At 44.3% G+C, this 20864-nt stretch overlaps 1 protein-coding gene across 1 annotated transcript in view; it reads right to left on the bottom strand.

Moving 5' to 3' along the window:
• igsf11 (immunoglobulin superfamily member 11) overlaps positions 1–20864 on the bottom strand; it is a 90007-nt gene that overhangs the window by 13868 nt on the left and 55275 nt on the right. The window contains exon 2 of the mRNA XM_061218263.1: positions 6646–6809. Within this exon, the coding sequence (XP_061074247.1) occupies positions 6646–6809 (164 nt within the window). The remainder of the gene's footprint in view (positions 1–6645; positions 6810–20864) is intronic.

Here is a 20864-nt window from a genome sequence, read left to right as displayed (position 1 = left end):
GTAGAGTACAGAGTACACCAGTTTCTTCTGAACCCTTACCACTTAAAATGGTTACCACTACAGCTAACAGCCACTGTACCACTGCTAAGTATCTAAAATGAGTCATACACACAAAGCAATTCAGTTAGCAATGCTTGGCATTTGTTGTGAACATGACTATTCCTGTTCATATGTGATAAATCATAATAACAGTGTTTTCATTAATATTATCATGGGGATGAAAAGGCTACAGTATATATGTACAGTATGTACAGTATATTTTATATTAGATCACTGTTAATGCATGATGGCGTCAGCTGGATTCTGAAGACTATTATTTGTCATAATGTACTACAGAGTAGCAGCCACAAGGGGGGGATGTTGCATAAAAACAAACCACATGAATCACAGACTGGACAAAGAGAATCAACAGCAGAGCATACAGGCTGTAAATGAGCTGGGGGTTTATAGGATCACTCTAGCATACTTGCACCAACATGCCATATGATTGACATAAGACCGTGTTGGCTTATTATTGACAACAGGATACATCCTTATTAAAATATTTATAAGGACATAAATCCTTCATAAAATACTCACAGCGCTGCAAATAACAGAGCATCCCTTTGATCAATGGCAATGATAAACTCCAAGCGTTTTATTGGAAAAGCAATGCGAATAGGATACCAATAGGAAACATGATTTATGTTCGACACTCTTATCGCTACAGATTAAAGAGGACGTTTAAGATGCTTGGAGGTGAATATAAGGGCAGTATCTGGCTTTGATGGCTTACAGTACAAACACACAAGCCACAATGCTGCCTTCTATTGATCTGGCAGGTGAGAAAATGCGAGCTATGTAATTGGAGAGATTTTTTTCTTTTTCAAACCTTGCAAGCACAAAACACTTTTGAAACAGCCTAACCTGTCTACCCTGCAGGCGAATAAGACGATTAAAAGCGCATTGCATGTTGTAGCAGCGATGTTGAAACACTCCAGCGGACAGCCGAAGCGTCCCGGTCGCAGCGGCGTTTCCCCGCACGCGAGTCGCAATGTCACCGCTTCCCGCGTGCTCGGCACACTCTGTCCTCTCTGGCGCGGTTGAACGGGCAAGCCCGTCAGCAGCGATTCGATTTCAAACGCCACCGTTCACCCTCTCCCGATCCCCCTAGCCTGCTCCACGGAATCGTCAGCCTAGCGGAATCACGGAGAAATGTTGTCTGTGAGGAGCACGGTAACACAGCCGAAGTGACATCACTTCCAGCGTGATTTCTTAGAGTTTCTCCCCTTCCTCAGCATGGTGCTGATTTCCCAAAGGGTCGTACTGGGGGGAGGTCACTGGCAGGATTGTGTGCCCTTTGACTACGCTCTCCATCCATGTTCTGAAAAAGCCATACAATTCTGTACACGCGTGCGCACTGGACAGCCCCCAAGCCCTTTATGGCTACCCACCTTACGGGGGGGTCATAGGTCAACCTCCGCGTTCATACAGTACGATGCCAGCTATCCCTAAGAAGCTGGTGACGGTGGTGCTTGTTTACTGCACACCTAGAGCTGCTCCAAGGTCTCCCCCAGCAGGTTTTAATACAGCAAAAATCAAACATGAACAGATTGAGCCCAAACTGAACAAACAGACAGGATTCTGTCTGTGGTGTGTGTGTATCTTACAGCTGGAGAGCTGGAGAGAAAGTGTTACAGGACCAGCGGCTGTGGGATAGTATTTGCACAACTCATGACTAGGATCAGTGAGACTGAAACCTGAAACTTATCGGGTGTATAATCTGCAGGGTAAAATGGTGAAAATGTTGTTAAATGAATAAATAAATAAGGCTGGGTAAATCCATGTGCTAAACTATTAAAATACATAATATTAATGCCATGGGCCCGCAGTGCTCTAAATGAGGATCTTTATACGTGAAAAGCAGGAAAGAAGGATTTAATTGGTCACACCAAGTGTTATAAATTTCACCCCTGTAATCCACCTGTTTATTATGTGTGTGTACATGGCATGTCAAACCAAACTGTCTCCAGGAAAATAATTCCATCCTTAAATAATACTCCTTCCTCGAATGTGTATCTGAACACTCTCAATACGATATGGCAAATTGAGCATCAACTTGTAAACATTCCCTGAGATTAACACGAGCATAAAACCTTCCTATGGTGAAGAATGTTTTAAGCATGGTTGATTATGATAATTACTTAATTTTGTATGGGGAGATAAATGACTTCCGCTGTGCAAAAAGCATTATTTGAATTATAGTGTGTGGTTTTGTGGATTGACACGGGGCCTAATTACTGCCTGACATTTGAAGTAGTAATAACGGCCTCTTTCCTGAATGCATGCATTGCTACAGTAACTCCTAATTAAAAGTCTGCAAGATGCCAAAATGGGAGTGACTAAGGAAACAAAACCTCCAAATAGCAATTAAACAAAGCCCGTTCCAACAATTTCAATAATATTGCATCACAATCACATCCTTATCCAGACCTACATACGTATTGAGCAGTGAGGTTCAAACATTCCGGCAAAAAGCAAAAGTGGAGAACATCATTATTACATTTTTATCAGAGGGCATTTAAACAGCCCCTCCAAATGTTTGAACTGAAACCTGGCCTGCTTTGCATGGCATGCACGCGTTTCCCCCCCATCTGTTCCTTTGAATGGGCTGACCTTCACTGAACTACTGTATATTTTGAAGAATGCAGTGATGTCACCATTTGAGGAAGTGTGGTGGGACTGCTGTTGCTGTTCAGCGTGCTACGGCGAACATTCAGAGCAGCGTTTGGATGAATGTTTGTGAAACGAGTCATTAGCAATGATCCGTCTGTGCAGGGGGGCGCTTCCCGCTCCCTCCAGCGAGGCAGTGGGACTGCGGTTGGCTCGGCGGCCAGGTTTACTTCTCATTTGAATACGCCTGCCGATGGCTGCCTGCATCCTCCTCTTCAGGACCTGATAGAGGATTAAGCTCCAATCGCCGCCTCCTGTGGCGTTGGTTTCCGTCCAATCAGGATTTACCTTACATCTCCCGACGTGCATCGCCACGGCGACTGCCAAGACGGCGTGCTATTCGCCAAGGCAGACACAGCATCGTTTAAAATCTTTTTTTCAGCTGCTGTCATTTTGTTTCTCAGAAAGACGCCCGCCGTAAATCAATATGTAAAAATAACTCAGTCAAATATTCAATTAAAAATACAAAAAGCCAGCTGCGATATATAATTGTACCATTTTCGTCAGAGCGAAATCATTTGAAATAAGAACAGGAGCATGCGCAAACCACACAAAAGCACTTCTGGCTCCACTAACCAGCTTAAAATAAACTTCCCAAAGGATGTTGAATTTGTATTTTGCAATATGGCCTACAACCATAGAGATTTGTATTCAGTAAACTAGTATAGAATTAATTTAAGAAAATAAATTATGATAAAAAAACAAACAAACAAATTTTAATTATAAAAGGTACCAACAAACAACCCCCTTCAAGCGGTCCACTTTAAATATCTTGGGATATTTTCAACCTTAAAAATCTATTTATACTATACTATATTACTATACTATACTAACTATTCAGTATTGCTTAATAAAATAGAGGATTTTAAAAGATGGATTGAGTTACTTATAGTGTCACATTGGCAGAATTAATTATATTGAAATGAATAACATGCCAAGGCTGGTGCACCTTTTCCAATCTCTATCCATTCCCATGAAAGCTTTAATTAGAAGGTAAGAAGGTTTAATTAATTCCTGGTATGAAGTTTGCAAGATTTGTGGACTAAAAACTGAGCTGTCTTGGAAAACACCTCTGTAGCAGAATAGGCTTTATTCCTATGTTATACTGGACAACAAAATCTTGGCATCATAAAGGGAGAAGATATTTAGAATATTTAGAAGATAAGAGATCATTTGTGTGCTTTGAACAGTTAAAGAGAAGATATCACCTTTCTAGCAAGCACTTTTTCTGTTATTTGCAATTGAGGACACAAATGACTTTGCCCAAATTTACTAGCATGGAAAATTGTTTCATGCCAGACAAGGTTCTCCCAGATTTATATCCAAAATGTACTCTTTATTGTTGGAACCGTGCCCAAAGCCAAATCTTCATAAATCAAGAGAGCAGTGGGAGTCAGACTTGGGAACGACAATTAATGAAGAGCTCTGGTCAAGTCTGTGTCAAGTCAGCCTTACAGTCATTATCAATGCCAAAGTTACTTAGCCATTATAACTTCCCCCACCAGCTTTATTTCACACATCAGAGAGTACATGAATACAAACCAGAATTAACAGAAATATACTAGCGATGCGGTGTAAAGGAATGGAAATGTCTCAAGGTGAACATATTCTGTCATAATCTGTGACACATGGACTGAGATCACAGGAATGCCCCTCCCATTAGACCCAGCACTCTGCTTCATAGGAAATCTCACGGGTATGAGGGCAAACCTCAGGAATAACTTAAAACAAAGATCACAGAGATAGCTGGTGCTGTTGCTAGAAAATGTTTGGCAGTGAGATGGACATCTGACTTTCCTCTCTCTATAACAGAATGGCTTTCAAAAATGAACAGTTGCATCCCCTCGGAAAAAAAATAGCCGAAATATATTTTGCGAAATAAACAACACAGTTTTGTTAAGATTTGGCAACCTTATTCAGACTATTTGGAAGCATTAACTATCAGCAGACAACTGCAACATGTCCCAAACAGCCTTTTTATTGTAATTTATTGTAGTTACTTCATCATTATAATTATTGTAACTGTGTTTATTTTTGTTTGCGTTTTTTTGTTTTGTTTTGCTCATCTGTACTGGTGGGTCTGTTCTTTGATACATTCCCACATGGATACAGTTTTATAAGAAAATCAGCTGGGAGATTGTTCCAAACATATTGAAGAGCCTCCCAGTTCTGCTGGCTTTGGCTCACTTTCGTTCAGCTCATCCGCATCACGTTCTTATCAGAATAGTGGTCTATTGCTTAATATATTACTTTACTTTATTTAATGAAATACCAACATTTCTCTGTAACATTGACATTTTTTTCTGGAAAAATGAATGCTTGGAAATCTAAAATTTGCTCTTTTCGACTGACACACTAATGCAGAAAAAAAAACCATATAAGACCAAATTCATATTAAAAAGCTAGGGTGCCTAAGACTGTTAAACCTATTTATAAATTATTTACTCCAAGCTCTAAAGTCTTAAAAGTGCCCTGATGATTTTACTTCTTTATGTCTGGAATGTGCGCCACACAAATAGGGTAAACCATTGCTTGACAAGACAATTGTTCTAACTGGAACTGCATTGTACATGATATTTATACCATAGTAAAGAGGCAGTACAGTAGATTTACCCAAGAGCAAGAACAAACAATCAGTAGAAGAGCAATAAAAATGAGAGCTAAACAGACCAATACTGCACATTCAGAGAGCATCCATCACATTCAGACAGCACCCATCACATTTTGAAAGCATCTATCACATTCTATAGCCCTAGAATCGGTCAACATGTAACCTTGACTTTGATTTACAATTCAATGAAAGTGTAATATAGTGAATAGTCGGGAAATTAAATTTTCATGATTGCTGAACTTGCGGAATTTTGTTGTGGACAAATGTTGATGGAGTAAAAATCATATATTCTTGCATGAGCACTTAAATGAGTGCTTGTGTGTTCTGGCAGAGCATGTGTGTGTGTGTGTGTGTGTGTGTGTGTGTGTGTATGTGACTGTGTTCATATTGTATGTACAGTATGTGTGTGTGTATATGTGTGCTACACATACACATGTGCATATGTTTGTGTGCATGTGTGTGTATATGTGTGTCCACTGTATATGTGCTTGTGTGCACATGTGCAAACAGCAGCTGTGTAAAGCCCTAGCATGGATGGAGGTTAATTAGTGCAGAAGATGGTTATTCTGCAGGTTAAAAGTGTGGTGGGGGGGAAGGTGAGAGAGACGCAGCACGCAGCTGCACAGGAAAAAACAGAGCAGAATCGCATGGCCAGAAAAAGCTGTGAGCCGCAGCTCTGCAACGCTTCTCTACAGTACCAGAGAGGACACAGTGTGCAGGGAACACACATACCCCACCGTCCACGAGGAAGGTCACTATGAGCTGCTGGTCTGCACAAATACACATTTCAATTCATGTGTAGGGTATAGGGCTAGTGAGAGGTAGGGTGTAGGGTATAGGGCTAGTGAGAGGTAGGGTGTAGGGTATAGGGCTAGTGAGAGGTAGTGTGTAGGCCATAGGGCTAGTGAGAGGTAGTGTGTAGGGTAGAGGCTTAGTGAGACATAGTGTGTAGGGTACAAGTATAGTGAGAGATAGTGTGTAGGGTACATGCTTAGTGAGATGTAGTGTGTAGGGTACAAGTATAGTGAGATAGTGTGTAGGGTACAAGCTTAGTGAGAGATAGTGTGTAGGGTACATGCTTAGTGAGATAGTGTGTGTGTAGGGTACAAGCTTAGTGAGATGTAGTGTGTAGGGCACATGCTTATTGAGATGTAGTGTGTAGGGCACATGCTTATTGAGATGTAGTGTGTAGGACACATGCTTAGTGAGATATAGTATGAAGGGCAAAAGCTTAGTGTGATGTAGTGTGTATGGTGCACAGTGCGCAGGTGAGTACAGAGGCAGTAGGGCGCAGAGGAGAAGGATTTAGGGGCATGCTGTACCTGAACAGGCTGGTGTGCATTGGAGAGCGGAGTGACCATCCAGATGATGTTCAGGCCGTTGAGGGCTGCACTGGTGGTGAAGGTGCAGGGTAGGAGAGCGGTCTGCCCCCGGGCCACCTGAACACTGCCCTGGCTTACCGTCACCTCCAGGGCCCTGGAGACCCCTACAGGAAACACAAACCAGGACCTGATAAACAACCAACGCTAGAGTCACATCTACTGTAACAACATGCAAAATGAATAATCACTTCAATGTGCCATTGTTCAGGAAATATGAGCTTGTGGAGAGTCATTGGTTCATGTAATTAATGTTGCATGAAATACTGTTCGTTAGACTGTCTTCTTCCTCAGTAATACTGTGATGAGTCTCTGGCTTTCTGTTTCCCTCTCGCACACGCACGCACACACTTGCATGCTTAATCAGGGCCCAAAACGGGATGCTTGCAGATGTTTTATAAGGGTTCTACAGAAATTGCAGGAGGAAATTTGGCCGCATTTGTAAGTCTACCCTCATCTTCAAAAGACTGGGAAATAAATCCTCCTCTCGCCAGGGGCACGCACAAACCGGGGTCCCTCTGACGGCTTCATCCACCATTTCACAAGCCTCTCAGGATCGCCCCAAATCCTCCGCCTCCCTTAGTCCATGCACCTGCTTCCATGGCTTGGCTTGGCAGAATGCAGTGGGGATGGATTTGTTCTCGTCATGCTTTTATAAGCCCGAACAGCGCGGCAGAACAGGCAGATGACTGATTACGTGATGGCCAGCCATGCGGAGCAATTTGAACAGGGATCAGTGAAATCACTCCGCTTCCAGTGGGCTGTCAGCCCCACTGCTGTTACATTCTGACCAAAACTGCTTTTTATTGATTCCCTGTACTAATTTGTTTGTAACAATGCTCGTGTTATATGGGCACAATCTGGCAGACAGGTTCCTCAGCTGAAAACAGACAGTTAAGCTTATAACATGAGCGTTGCTACCTGGAATGCATGTTGCTAGGTAGAATTTGAAAAAAAATCACATGCATCTAAACTGCTTGGTAATCAAGAGGAGCCCAAAAATAATTAACTGAGATAAAAGGCTCTCTTGGAAAGCAGAGATGAAATGTGAGTATTTGGATTTCAAAGGGGGACGGGAGGGGGGGGGGGGTGATGTGGCGGAAATAGAGGCGATCCGTACTATTTAAGGGCTGAAGCAACACGGTAACATGCCGCCATCAGCGGCAAAATGTTTCAAAGACCGCAACCTCGAGCATGCAAATGAACTAGTTCTTAAGAAGTAAAAGGGCAAATAAAAGGTATACAGAATATAGAAGCACAAAGCTGAATGTGTGAAACTGCTGATGTTCAACCTGGAGACTGCAAATATTCAAGTGTGAGAAATATAGGGGCTAAAAATAGAGGAGCTCTCGGATGCAGAGACATTAAACGAGCATCCTGCCGTACAGCCATGGAACAGTAAAAATCTGCGTATAAGTTCCTGCCTTCATCATGTCCCTACTGTTTCTCTACAGTCTAAACGCATTAAGGGTTAAACTGGATTAGCCCTCCCAGCGTAATATCTCCATGCTCAAGGCCCACTGCGGGTAATCTTATCTGGAGCTGGTAAGGAGCACAATGCCTGTAATTAAATTATACAAATTGTGCATGTTTGGAGTCCTTGGCTGTCGTGCGCTGATAACGGTAACTAGCTGCACAGATAGGAGCGCTCCAGTGTCCGGCAGCCACCGTGCCGCCCGCACTCCGGAAAATTCCCCTTCCTACGCCTCCCTCCCTTCCTCCAGCGGAGCCCTGGGCCGCCAGCTACCTTACCAGGAGGAGTGAGAAAACAAACGGCCAGCCGCGAAGCACACCAGAGAGCCAGCAGAAGTCTGCCCGTTTCAGACAAAAGCGGCAATGCTGTGGAAGGAAACTAAAACCCACTGATAAATGGAAACCGGGAAAGAGAATAGCCAGCATTTTAAAGCCCTGTAAACACACCAGTAGAAGTGAAGACTTGGGATCACCTGCAGAAGATCGACGTCTGGGACCCAATTTGTTTCATTCGAGTCTGAGATGGGAAAAGTGACACTCAGGCCTCCAGCTGAGCAGTTTATGGAGCACATTTCGCGGTTTGAGCATGTCGCATATTGCTGGGAAAAACACCTGAAATGCAGTAGGCTTTCATAATAGATGTGATTCAGGCTACAGGATTGCACAACTGGCACGTGCCACATTGAAAAAAATGGATTGCTGAAAGGGAAATTTGATGGGCAGTGTCAAGCAATTGAGTAAGGAAAACTATAAATAAATAAAAATCTGTTTTCAGAGGGAAAATGCTCTTGTTGCCTAAGCAAGAGCCGAAAACGACAGCTCAGCAGTAACACACATTTAATTTGCCATCATGCATTATTAAAGCCAACCCTGAACTAATGTCTGTGTAACACACTGTGCACAAACTGCACTTATGGATACGTTTTCAGCTCCTAGTAAATAATAAATAAAATAACTTTTCAAAATACGTTTCAAACTTTAGGATCCCCATGCTAATATATTGTTGGAGGAAAATCCATGCCCTTTACCGTGCTTAAAAATGGCTTTTTTTGATGACAAAGCATGATTAGCCATTTCAAACGGCTACATATTGTAATTAGTCCAGCTGGTTTCTGCCTGCATGTGACAGCACACTGTATCAAAGGGCAGAAGCCAGAACACCCACAGAGTGATATATCGTCGATTCAAAAATAGCTCCTATTGTAAATCAGCAGTTTTACAGTGCATCTCATGCTGTTCGAAACCATTTAGCCCGAATCTAGCATCTGTTGAAATGGTAGTCATTTTCAAACACATACTCACAGAATAAGTGGATCACACTAAGCAATACCAGTACCATCATTTTGCTACTTGGTGATAAAAAAAGTGCCCTTTGTGCATTAGCGGTATTGCCCAATTATGCACGGGTATCTGGTTTGTGACTATATACTAGTCTTCTTCAGTTAACCATATGTGCATTAATTAAGTAGTCAGTCATTCATTTATATTCATTTGTATTCATTCAATCATTTATATTCATTTGTTTGTGTGGAAACTTTTAAAAACCTTGCCTAGAGATACGAAAAGAGGGGTAGACCCAAGGGTGCTTCAGCCATGTGTGTATGAGTGTTTCTGTGTGGGCGTGCACATACAGACACCCGCCAGGCTGACTCATTAAAACATCGAGAATTTAGCTTATCAGCTCCAAGGTTGAGACTGTCTTGTGTGTCTTCACTAACACTAACCAACCCCACACACCTGTTTTGCCTCAGAGATTGAGAATTTTCGGAAGGTCACAACCGACCTATAAGAAAGCTGTTTCTGAAACATGTTTTTGAGACTTTCTGCACATCTGAATGGCGTTAACCTCTCCTATTTGTTTGCAAGTAATTTATTTATTTTCACTCCGATTACGTCGTGGGACAAAATTGTAGGACACTTGGTAACACAAAGGCTAGCTTATGCTGCTACACATCCTAGCGACAGCTGAATTTGCCCCCCAGAACACTGTGGCATAAGATGCCCTCAGGCTTCCATCAGGTATGTCAGGGTGCTAGGTCTCCTGTAGTACTGTGTGTAGACTACCAGGTGTAAAATTGTCACTGCCTCTCCTGTGGTACTGTATAGCATGTCGACTGTAGTGTGTATATACTGGCTCTCCTGTAGTACTGTGTGGACTGTGGGGTGTAAAATAGTCACTGGCTCTCCTATAGTACTGTGTGTGGATTGTCAGGTGTAAAATAATCACTGGCTCTCCTGCAGTACTGCATGTGGACTGTGGGGTGTAAAATAGTCACTGGCTCTCCTGTAGTACTTTGTGTGGCCTGTAGAAAATGCACCAGAGTGCATGCATGGAGTAAAGGAGCTTTTTGCAGTGTTTTGAAGTAGTGATATGATATTTCTTATTTCAATAAGCTTTCACACATAGAACATCACATATCACATGGTCTAAGGTGTGATGTCAACACACACTAAATACATTTCAAGGAGAACTGTGAAAACAGACTACATGCAAGAGGTGCTACATATTGCACATGATATCCTTTGAGCAGGTTATTCGGGGCAAGAGAAAATGTATCGATGGGTTAGTTCAAAGGTATTTTGACCAAATAAGTATATGGACTTACAAACACACTGCCAGACAACTCAAGAGTGCCAGGAAACTAAAGCGATTTGGAAGGCAGGCAGAGGGCTACTCACCGCCCTGCGTGTTTCTGGCATCCCCTTCAGCAGCACAGAATATCATTAGTCATCTGACACATCAGCGTATGAATTTCAACTTCAAATTAAACCTTCAAATTAAACCCACCCCCTATCATCCAGAGACTGACAGACTGGCGTAGCACTTCAGCAAAGCCCTAAAAAGCAGGACTAGTGAAGGACAAGGACAAAATGGCTGCCCTTCACCCTGGGCATCCACCAGGTCTTTATTATTTACAGCCAAAGTCTGCAAGGGCCCCTGAACTTGATGAAGAGCGTGTGAACAGTACGAATACATGACTGCATGTTAATTGTATATTGTATGAATTAACTAGGCTGTGACCTTTCCTCACACATGCTGACAATACTGTAGTATACAGTTTCCCCTGACACCCAGATACATTAACACCAGTTTTCCATCAAACACACCAGCTTTGATTGTGAGTTCTTAATCACAGCCCTGAACTTGATGAAGAGCGTGTGAACAGTACGAATACATGACTGCATGTTAATTGTATATTGTATGAATTAACTAGGCTGTGACCTTTCCTCACACATGCTGACAACACTGTAGTATACACAGTTTCCCCTGACACCCAGATACATCAACACCAGTTTTCCATCAAACACACCAGCTTTGATTGTGAGTTCTTAATTTCCTCTTCTTCAGATCCAGAATTGAAAATCCAGTCTGACATGCCATAAGCAACACACACCACAGAAGGAAGCCATTCACTTCAGGAATTAGAGGACCTCAAGGCAAGATAGAAGCCAAAACAGCTTATCCTCCCAAACTCCTACAGTTCTGCATTTTTCATTTCTTCTTGCTTGCTCACAGAGAGCAGATGGAGAGTCTCATCCAAAATGCTAGATTAGACAGGACGAGAGTATGAGAGCTTAAGCCACTGTAACTTCATATGCTGTATGACTAAAGTGTGAAGGAGCACAGGGTGTGCAGGCATTGCTGATAAGTATGAAGGAACACATACTGTAGAATACGCCTGCCATTTTGGCGCATTACCCAATGGCTTTGGTGTTATTTGGCCTACTTTTTAAACTACCACCGCTTTGGTTCATATGGTAAAAGTTTTTATTGGCTAATGCCAAATTTATGAGAGCTTGTCATCGGCCAGTTTCCCTCTTTGTGTAGTGCACTGGGCTGTAAAGGTCATCAGTGTCAGGCCTGGTACATATTTAATTAGACAGAGACCTAAATGCCTTCATCACAGGAGACATCTTAAGATGTCTGTCTTCTATAGCCATAGACTGACAGCTCCTTCAGGTGCCTGAAGCTTCACACCACTCATATCCGATTTCATTAAAGTCATAATTTTTAATGATTTGCTTATCGATGACATAGATTTTCCATATCGAGCTCAACATTTTCAGTAATCTTGCCAGTAATAAATGTCACACGCAAAAATATCTGAACATGTAGGCAGATGTACACTGGTATAAGCTCCAGCACCTATAATGGGGTTAGATAATGTTGCTTTTGCAACATAATTTCACTTGTCATGCCAATAAAGCACATTGGAGTTATAATATTAATGGATGGATGGATAGGTGTGATTGAGTTGTGCGTTGGTCTTGGTCTGAATGATTTCTGGGTCTTGGTATGAATTAATTGTTGGTTTGGGTGGAATGATTTGTGGGTCTTAGGTTTAATGACGTGTGGGACTTATGATCGATTTGCAGGTCTTGGTAGGGAAGGACTGTCGGTTTCGGCTGTCATTAATTTGTAGGTCTCGCCTGGGAATGAGTGTAGGGTTTGGCTATGATTGATTTGTAAGTCTTGGCTAGGAATGAGTGTAGTTTCGTTTGTGATTGATCTGTAGGTCTTGGCTGTAACTGAGTTGTAGGTCTTGGCTATAGCTGATTTGTAGGTCTTGGTTGGAGATGGTTTGTAGGTCTTGGTTGTGATTGATCTGTATGTCCAGGTTTTAAGTGATTTGTATGTACTGAAGAATGATTTATTGCATGAGCCCATTCTAGCAATGTGGTGTCTTTAGAAAGAGCTTGTAGAGTCCCAGAGGAACAACAAGGACACGTTATGCTGCTTGCCCATGTTCTGTTCACTCGCAGGCCAGCTTATGGGCTATGTAATTGATGTCCCAACTTCCTTTCATGTGAGCGTTTGCAGTGCTGGGAGCATTACTTTTTAATCTATAAACATCCGCCCCTCTCTCTCGCTCCTGTGACACCCCTGGAGGTGCCCGCGAGGTGCAGGGGAACGTGGGGTGTGCAGAACGTGGGGGTTTTGGGGAGGGGCCAGTGCTGGAGGGAGGGTGTGAGCACTCCCAAAAGGCGCTAATTGAAAAAGTCACCTCAGAAGGTTCTGGCAGGGCCTGCAGCAGCACCGTTTATGATGCAGCTGAGGGCGAGGTTTATGTTTATTAATGCGTATTAATGCACCAGAGACAGCTCTTATGGAGTGAAAATAAGATAAACTACAATAAAAATGGCCACGTCTCATCTCCTTTGTTATCCTTGGCCTGCCCGTGTGACCTGTCCTCAGTATCAAAGCTCATGGGGAGGAACCTTCTTCTTCAGGTCGTTTAGATCCCTAAATTTAGAGCCATGAGGCAAAGCTACTTACTCATTAACCCTCATATTCTCATAAATTCATCTGCCTTCATTCTTCTGTATTTTAGTGCACTTGAAAACAAACATTCCTTTGTTTTCACTTTTCCCAACCAATCCCACACATTTTTTTCCAGCATTAGTCATTTGTTTGTTGCACTATTTATTGTTCTTATCCACCTGCTATATTGTGTCTACTGTTTCTATAAAAAGAAAATTAAGCAATTAACTTTAAAATGACGCACCTTTTCTGTCAGGTGGGTGGGTAGGATGTTTAACTACGGAGTCCCAGGTTTAATTTAACAACAGCTCTATACTGCAGTTTCCAGCATTCCACAAAGCCGACAACTCTCTCAGCTGTTCCCATCTACAAACCCAGCACCGTCCACTCCAGTCCTTTCCTAGGTGGCAGGATTAATCTTTTTCAGATGACGCGAAAAAAGCACAAAGCCGTCTCCTTGTTTAATGCCCCCCACCGCCCCCCCACCCAAATCCAGACAACAGGCCTGTGAAAATGTGCAGTGTACATACAGGCCAGCTCAGCGCCGTGTCTGACAGATGGATCAATACTGTATTAGCAATAATCTCCTTTGTGTAGATGGCACTTTCCACCGATCAGTGGGGCTAGTGGTTAACTTCTCCAGTGTAGCAGGGATTAACAGCACAGCTGGAGTGGGTGACAGCTGTCTGTGGAAGCGTTGCAATTTCACGCTCAACATAAAACCCAATATTACAGTATACTGGTGTGGTGTGTGGGGGGGGGGGGGTCTAGCTTATTTTCAATGATTAATTACCTGCACTGGAAGTGTTCAATAAGCTTGTTCATTCTGGATTTCTCATTAGTATTTAAAAGCGTAAATTCCATCTACAAGGGATATCGTAAATACCACCACATAATTCCATTTACAAGCTGTAATTGTGTTACATCATCCTGGATAGAGAAGTAAGACCCGTGGAAGCAAAGAGGAATAGATCTCCTGTGTGTTAGCCCAACCCACACATATCCCATTTATGCAACTGGTCAGGACCACAGTGAAGCAGCGCCCAGCTAGAGCTCACCCAGACACAGCAACACAGCTATGCTTCGTGGCTGAAGACTTGTGCTTTTGAACAAACATGGTATTATTCATGGCTCGGTTTCCAGTGCTCTGGGGCATCACAGCTCTGCATATTGAGCAGACGGGGGGGGCTTTGATCTGTGTAAATGGATGAGCCATGCCCCCCGCCTCCCACCCCCCATGGGTGAAACTCAGGTGGACGCGGTAGGGCAGCTGCACACTGATGCAGACCGTAAACAATCCCTTTGAACTCGTTTTCTGTTGTTTGTGAGAGCACAGCCACAAAAAAACTCTCGCTTCCAGCCTGAAGCCCACCCTTCTGGTCCTCCTGTCTTTGACTCGTGTGCCAGTTACTGCCAGGCCTGCTATTCAGCACAAAATCCATGACATTAACTGAAAAAGGGCAGCTTTAAAACACCAAAAATAAAGATGTTTAAAAAGTGAACTATGTTTCACCTTCCACTGTTTTCAGTCATGTAAAAACTTTCAACTAAAATGGCATTACCCAAATTTAGAACGTGGAAAACAAGAACACTCACAGAGGTGGTTTTTTTGTCTGGCACTTCTCGTATGATTACAAGAGAGTTGGGACTAGACCGCCACAGCTCAGAGATGCCACAGAGACCAAACGGGACACAGTAATTAATATTTTAGATAAACAAGGCGGCCATCCCCTCCCCCCACACAAACAAAAGGCCTTGCCTGCACCTGCATGCTCATTGGCTGCGTGATTCAGCGGGCCACTGGATGATGTCAGCTGGCTGCCAGAAACTTTTCACAGAACTGTCCCAGCTTCGTTGACCCCCCTCCTACCAAAACGCTTCTCCACGTCACCTAGGGCAACTACTTCCCGCAGCACCAAACAGTCTGATCTGTATCAAAGAGAGAGAGCAACCGATCGAGCGATTTGCAGCTTTGCACTGGCATTCCAAGGCTCCCCGATGCCAATGAATAAATAAAAGTGTGCGATGGCTTTGACCTAACGAGGCTTCTGGAGCCCCTGTCGCTGTTGCGAACAGCATTTTGCACAAATACGGGCTGTCATCAGAAGGGCTTTTTAGTGGCAGTAAGTATGGGGGAGCCTGGTGCCTGAGAGCTTTCTGGATACTCTAGGGGGAAATGGCCTTTTCCGGCACTCCGGAGTAAAATGCAGCGTGCCGTTCTGCGGGTGTAAAGTAGGCCACTGGAACCCCGTGGCGGGATTTGCCCCTAAGGCTGGGGGCCAGATGTGTGTGCTCTGGGCCCTGACGCTGGCCACATTTTGGGACCACAGCCAACCTGACACACCGGGTGTGTGACCCCCGCACTGCAGTGGCAACAACCCAACTCGTACTGGTGAAGGAGGTGCAGAGGGGAGTAAGGGAGGTGCAGTGATGGAGTGGCAGAGAGGAGTGAGGGGGTGCAGTGATGGAGGTGCAGAGAGGAGTGAGGGGGTGCAGAGAGGAGTGAGGGGTGCAGTGATGGAGGTGCAGAGAGGAGGGAGGGGGTGCAGTGATGGAGGTGCAGAGAGGAGTGAGGGGGTGCAGTGATGGAGGTGCAGAGAGGAGTGAGGGCGTGCAGAGAAGAGTGAGGGGGTGCAGAGAGGAGTGAGGGGTGCAGTGATGGAGGTGCAGAGAGGAGTGAGGGGGTGCAGTGATGGAGGTGCAGAGAGGAGTGAGGGGGTGCAGTGATGGAGGTGCAGAGAGGAGGGAGGGGGTGCAGTGATGGAGTGGCAGAGAGGAGTGAGGAGGTGCAGAGAGAAGTGAGGGGGTGCAGTGATGGAGGTGCAGAGAGGAGTGAGGGGGTGCAGTGATGGAGGTGCAGAGAGGAGTGAGGCAGAGGGAGTGATAGAGAAGCAGCCAGGAATGATGGAGGAGCAGATTAGAGCAGGGCCAGCTCTTTCATAACCAGGGCCACTGGAGCGTGAAGAAAAGTGAAAGGCACAACAGTGACAAATGTTTCAAAGCCCTACTTTTGCACTTTGGCTGCTTAATATTATTCATGTCCAGCGGCCTATGGGATGCTAATATCTGTCACTCTCAAACAGCCATGCTCCGAAACGCAAATCTGACCCTCGTCAGTCGTCCAGAAAGTACACCACTCTCCCTACCCCTGACCCTCATCAGGATACTGAAAGTACACCACGCTCTGACCATCATCAGTCCCTCTGAAAGTACACCATTCTTAGTACACCCTCGGCTGTCTTGTTCCCCGCGTAACCCTATTTTTAGCAGGTGCTATATTGCGTGGAGCTCTTCATATCTATTCCTATTTTTATCAGGGGAGCTGATGTGTCAGTGCCTTTCCTAATAATGTGCCTGCCCCGGATTCAGCCAACTCAGCCATCTTTCATCCAATGTGCTTCATATTTTGCATCATCCAACACATGAAATAAAGGTGTCTGTAACATACTGTATTTCATTCATTTATGTAACCAGGTAATGATTCATTAGAGGATAGGATGCTATTATGAGTTAAAGGAGTGATGCTGTCAACCTTTTTTTTTTTACAGAGATTAAAGTGCAAACTCCGGATTTCCCTTCATGCACCAATCGACTTGCATTTAGTTTCCCCTAACCTGTGCCGTGCTCTACTTTATAAGTCATTCGCCTGCGCATAACGGCCGAGCGGAGACTCCCTCCGCCATCTCCGCCCCCACGCTCGCAGCCTTGCCTTCCGCCATTAGCGCCTGCAGGTAAATTGTTCAGCTACTCCTCCCGAACCTGTGAAGCCACAAACCTCAGTCTCGCGATGGGTCTTAATTGGACCCCCAGCTCTGGGCTACGACCGGCAGTGATTCAGATGTCACTTCCAGTAGGAAGATGATTTTAAATTTAACAATTGAACTCCTTATCAGGAGGAAGTGGAGAGCGGGGTGGGGCAGTCACACCATCCGCCTCAACACAAGCCGAGCCTCCACTCCCACAGAAATACGAGCGGGAATTCAGTCAGAGCTGTCCAAAAAAATCTTTTAGCACACACACAACCAATAACATGACCAAAGATTGGCTGTGGTGTTTGTTTTGCACCAATCATTGGTTGTGTTATTAGCTTTTATTAGCGGCCATGGCAGATAAGACTAGCAACAGCGGGAGATGCTGCTGGGCGTTTTTGCCTCCACTTCAAAAGCTGAAGCCCTTGTTCCATTGAGCTGTAATAAGGGTTTGGCTTGACACCCCCCACTGCTTCCATGAACGTCATCTGTGGCAGGGTAGATATTAACACATTTTTCTACTGACCATCCTGACCCTGTGTTTCAAGTGAAAACTACCAACATGTTGTGAGACACAGCAACGCATTCACAGATAAACTCTCCAAATACCTATTTTCTATTGCACAATGTACACACATCCTCATATGTAGAATGGTGCTAGAGTGGTGCCATTTGATTAAACAGAATGCATCCTTTAAAAACCACCATGGAGGACGTAAGATTTCAGGGGTGACCATGAAGATTTTTTTTGTGTTTCTTCTGTGATCTGCAGGCCAAATGCTGAGACAGCAGATGTCAAGGAAGATTCTTATGAATACTGCATGGTGCAAAAATTTACATTCTACTTTACTGAGAGATTTAAGAGAGATTCAACTTCCTCCCGACCCATCAGCCCCTGCCCACCTGGTTACTCAGCAGAAATTCTATAAAAGGTTCATGGACATGCTGAATCTGTACTTTCAGTTTAAGGCTTACTATTGAGAAATTTCCAGAAAGTACTTTCTCAAATCATGATGCAAAAATAGCCTACACCATAAGGCCAACACTAATAATTATTAAAAAACCATAAAAAATAGATTTGCGGGTGGGGTTCAACCATTATTTAGTACGAGCTCATATAACTTCAGTGTTGTGTAACCACTTGCCTCTAACCACACGAGTAGCTAGTTTCATTTTACAGGGGTAATCTAAGCACTGAAGTCCTTTCACTGTAATGTCTGGTAACACATTTTGGAACGGTATTGATATATAGTACAGTACTGAATAGATGTGTGTATGCGTCTGTATACAATACCATATAAGCAGTTTATACAAAAATACAAACATATATAAAATAGATATGTATTTCCAAAAATGTTTCAGAATATATTCATTTACAAAAACCTTGTAAAGAGTGGTGTATTTGTACGGAGGGATTTTGGTTCTTGTGGTTTGATGTCAGAAGCTGCACTGTGAGAGTAGCCAGCTTGTCTGTGGGTGACCTTTCCTGCACAGATAAGAGGCGAGCACAAGGTTGTGTCCCCCTATGCAGCACGCATCTGTTCGTGGGCCCTTGGCAAAGCCATATGGCACTCCTCCTCCTCCTCCTCCACAAAACGGGAGGAAGGGAGAAAAACGGGAAAACATTCCGCTCGACTGTGCACCGGGGCAGGAAAGCTGGGGGAAGGGAGACTTTGAGCGGTGAAACCTCCAAAATGTGTCTCTCCTCGGAGGCCACATCCATAAATGCCATTCGGCACCACAGCTAAAGAGGTGGAGGAGGATGTTTCAGCCTATTATACCCATTCGCCTCCCCTCCCTGACTGAAAAAACACGCACACACACAAACATCACCTGGGAAAAACAGTGCTTGAGTGTGTGTGTGTGTGTGTGTTCCGTTAAATTATCTGTCAGTCATTTGAAGAGCTGCGCATTCATGAACAGCCCTGGTCTTCCTGCTCGTGAGGTTATGGTGAATATTTTCTCACGCCTGTCAATCAGCACGCAGAAGCGATGGAGGTGATCTAACGGGGCTCTACCGGAGCTCAGAAACGGGGCCGGCGCGTTCTTCCGCTGGAGATGGCACCCGCACAGCTGCGCGCGGGGCCAGGACTGACTGACAGCCGAGGACGGAGCAGAGAGGGGAGCCATGGAACTCCTCCTCCCTGCTGTTCAGTTCCCTACAAGTGCAGCCCCCCGGAAGGATTAGCATTCACCCTGAAAAATGCTATCATGACAGGCAACATGTTGTGCAAAGGGCAGAGCATTCAGATAGGCAGAATGAGTCAATTTGTGTAAAGAAAATATATTCAAATTAAATGTATAGGCAAATTTTATTCACAGCTTATCAGTGATGCATATGCCGTTCTCTTTCTAACTGCACACTTGAATATATGCACACAGAGAGGGGGTAAACGCACATGAAGAGGAGGTAAACGCACATGAAGAGGAGGTAATGCACACGGAGAGGAGGTAAACGCACACGGAGAGGAGGAAAACGCACATGAAGCGGAGGTAATGCACACGGAGAGGAGGTAAACGCACATGAAGAGGAGGAAAACGCATTATGAACAGCACAATGAGAGTAAATTGCAGGTCAGGAGACTGAGGAGAGACGAGGACGCTTGACGTGGGAGAGAGAGCAGGGCTCAGACAGAACGACACGCATCCGTGCACTCCGAACTCATTCGCACGTGTAATCACAGAGAATCGCAACCTTCGCAGACCTGCCAGGGAAAAAGAGACAGGGCCTGTGCGGTCTCGTTAGCCTCGCCCACTTCCATAGGCCGCCCCCCCTCCCCTGCACTGCCCAAAATAAACACTCATTCTCTCATTATCATCCACACAAGACAGACTATTTCTGTCTGATATGAAGCCCATTGAGACCGCATGACTCAGAATACATGCTCACACCATTTTAACTTCTACAAAAGAGCTCATTATGTGCCAAAGTGTTTTTTTTTTTAACCCATGTGCTTCAGCTACAGTAATAAAACAAAAGTGGCATCCAAATACAAATACAAAGACATGCAGATTAGGATACTTGGGGGGGGGGGGGCATTAACAGGGCATTGCTGCAGTGAATGCTCAGTCAACCTACCTTGTATAAATAAAGGTTCATAAATAATAATAAATAAATACTGCACTATTGATATTATTTCACACTGATGAAAAGGGTTGCATCATGCAAGCACATTTGCATGCAGTTGCATCATACTTAGCAATTTGCGATTAGTTAATGAGACGTGTAGTCAAAGAGAAAGCGTACTTAAAGAAGTGCACTGTGAAGGCATTTCTGCTGCACACTGCACTGACAGGTGGAGATCATGCAAATAATAGCTGAAGCAACACAGCGGAAGACAACCGGAGCCAAGAAAAGGTGTTGCACGCAAAACTGAGGAAGGCAGCAGGATGCAGAAGGAACGGCAGCAGAAACAAGCCCAGCATCGCTGCATAACAGAGAGGTTACCTCCACAAACACGTCCAGCAAAATAAAAAAGTCATACAGGGATCTGCCCTAAATGTTGCTGTGGGTGAAGAGAGAATACAGAACTGGTGACCAGAAATGCTGTCTCGATTAACTGTGTGCAGTGTGCACAATGCAGCAACCGCACGCAGTGTGAATAACGCAGTAACTGCGTGCAGTGTGCATAACGCAGGAACTGCACGCAGTGTTCATAACGCAGGAACTGCACACA

The sequence above is a fragment of the Conger conger genome, chromosome 13 (assembly GCF_963514075.1).
Source record: "Conger conger chromosome 13, fConCon1.1, whole genome shotgun sequence".
NCBI lineage: Eukaryota > Metazoa > Chordata > Actinopteri > Anguilliformes > Congridae > Conger > Conger conger.
The sequence above is the reverse complement of the archived record's forward strand: the minus strand, read 5'-3'. Positions and strand labels throughout refer to the sequence as shown.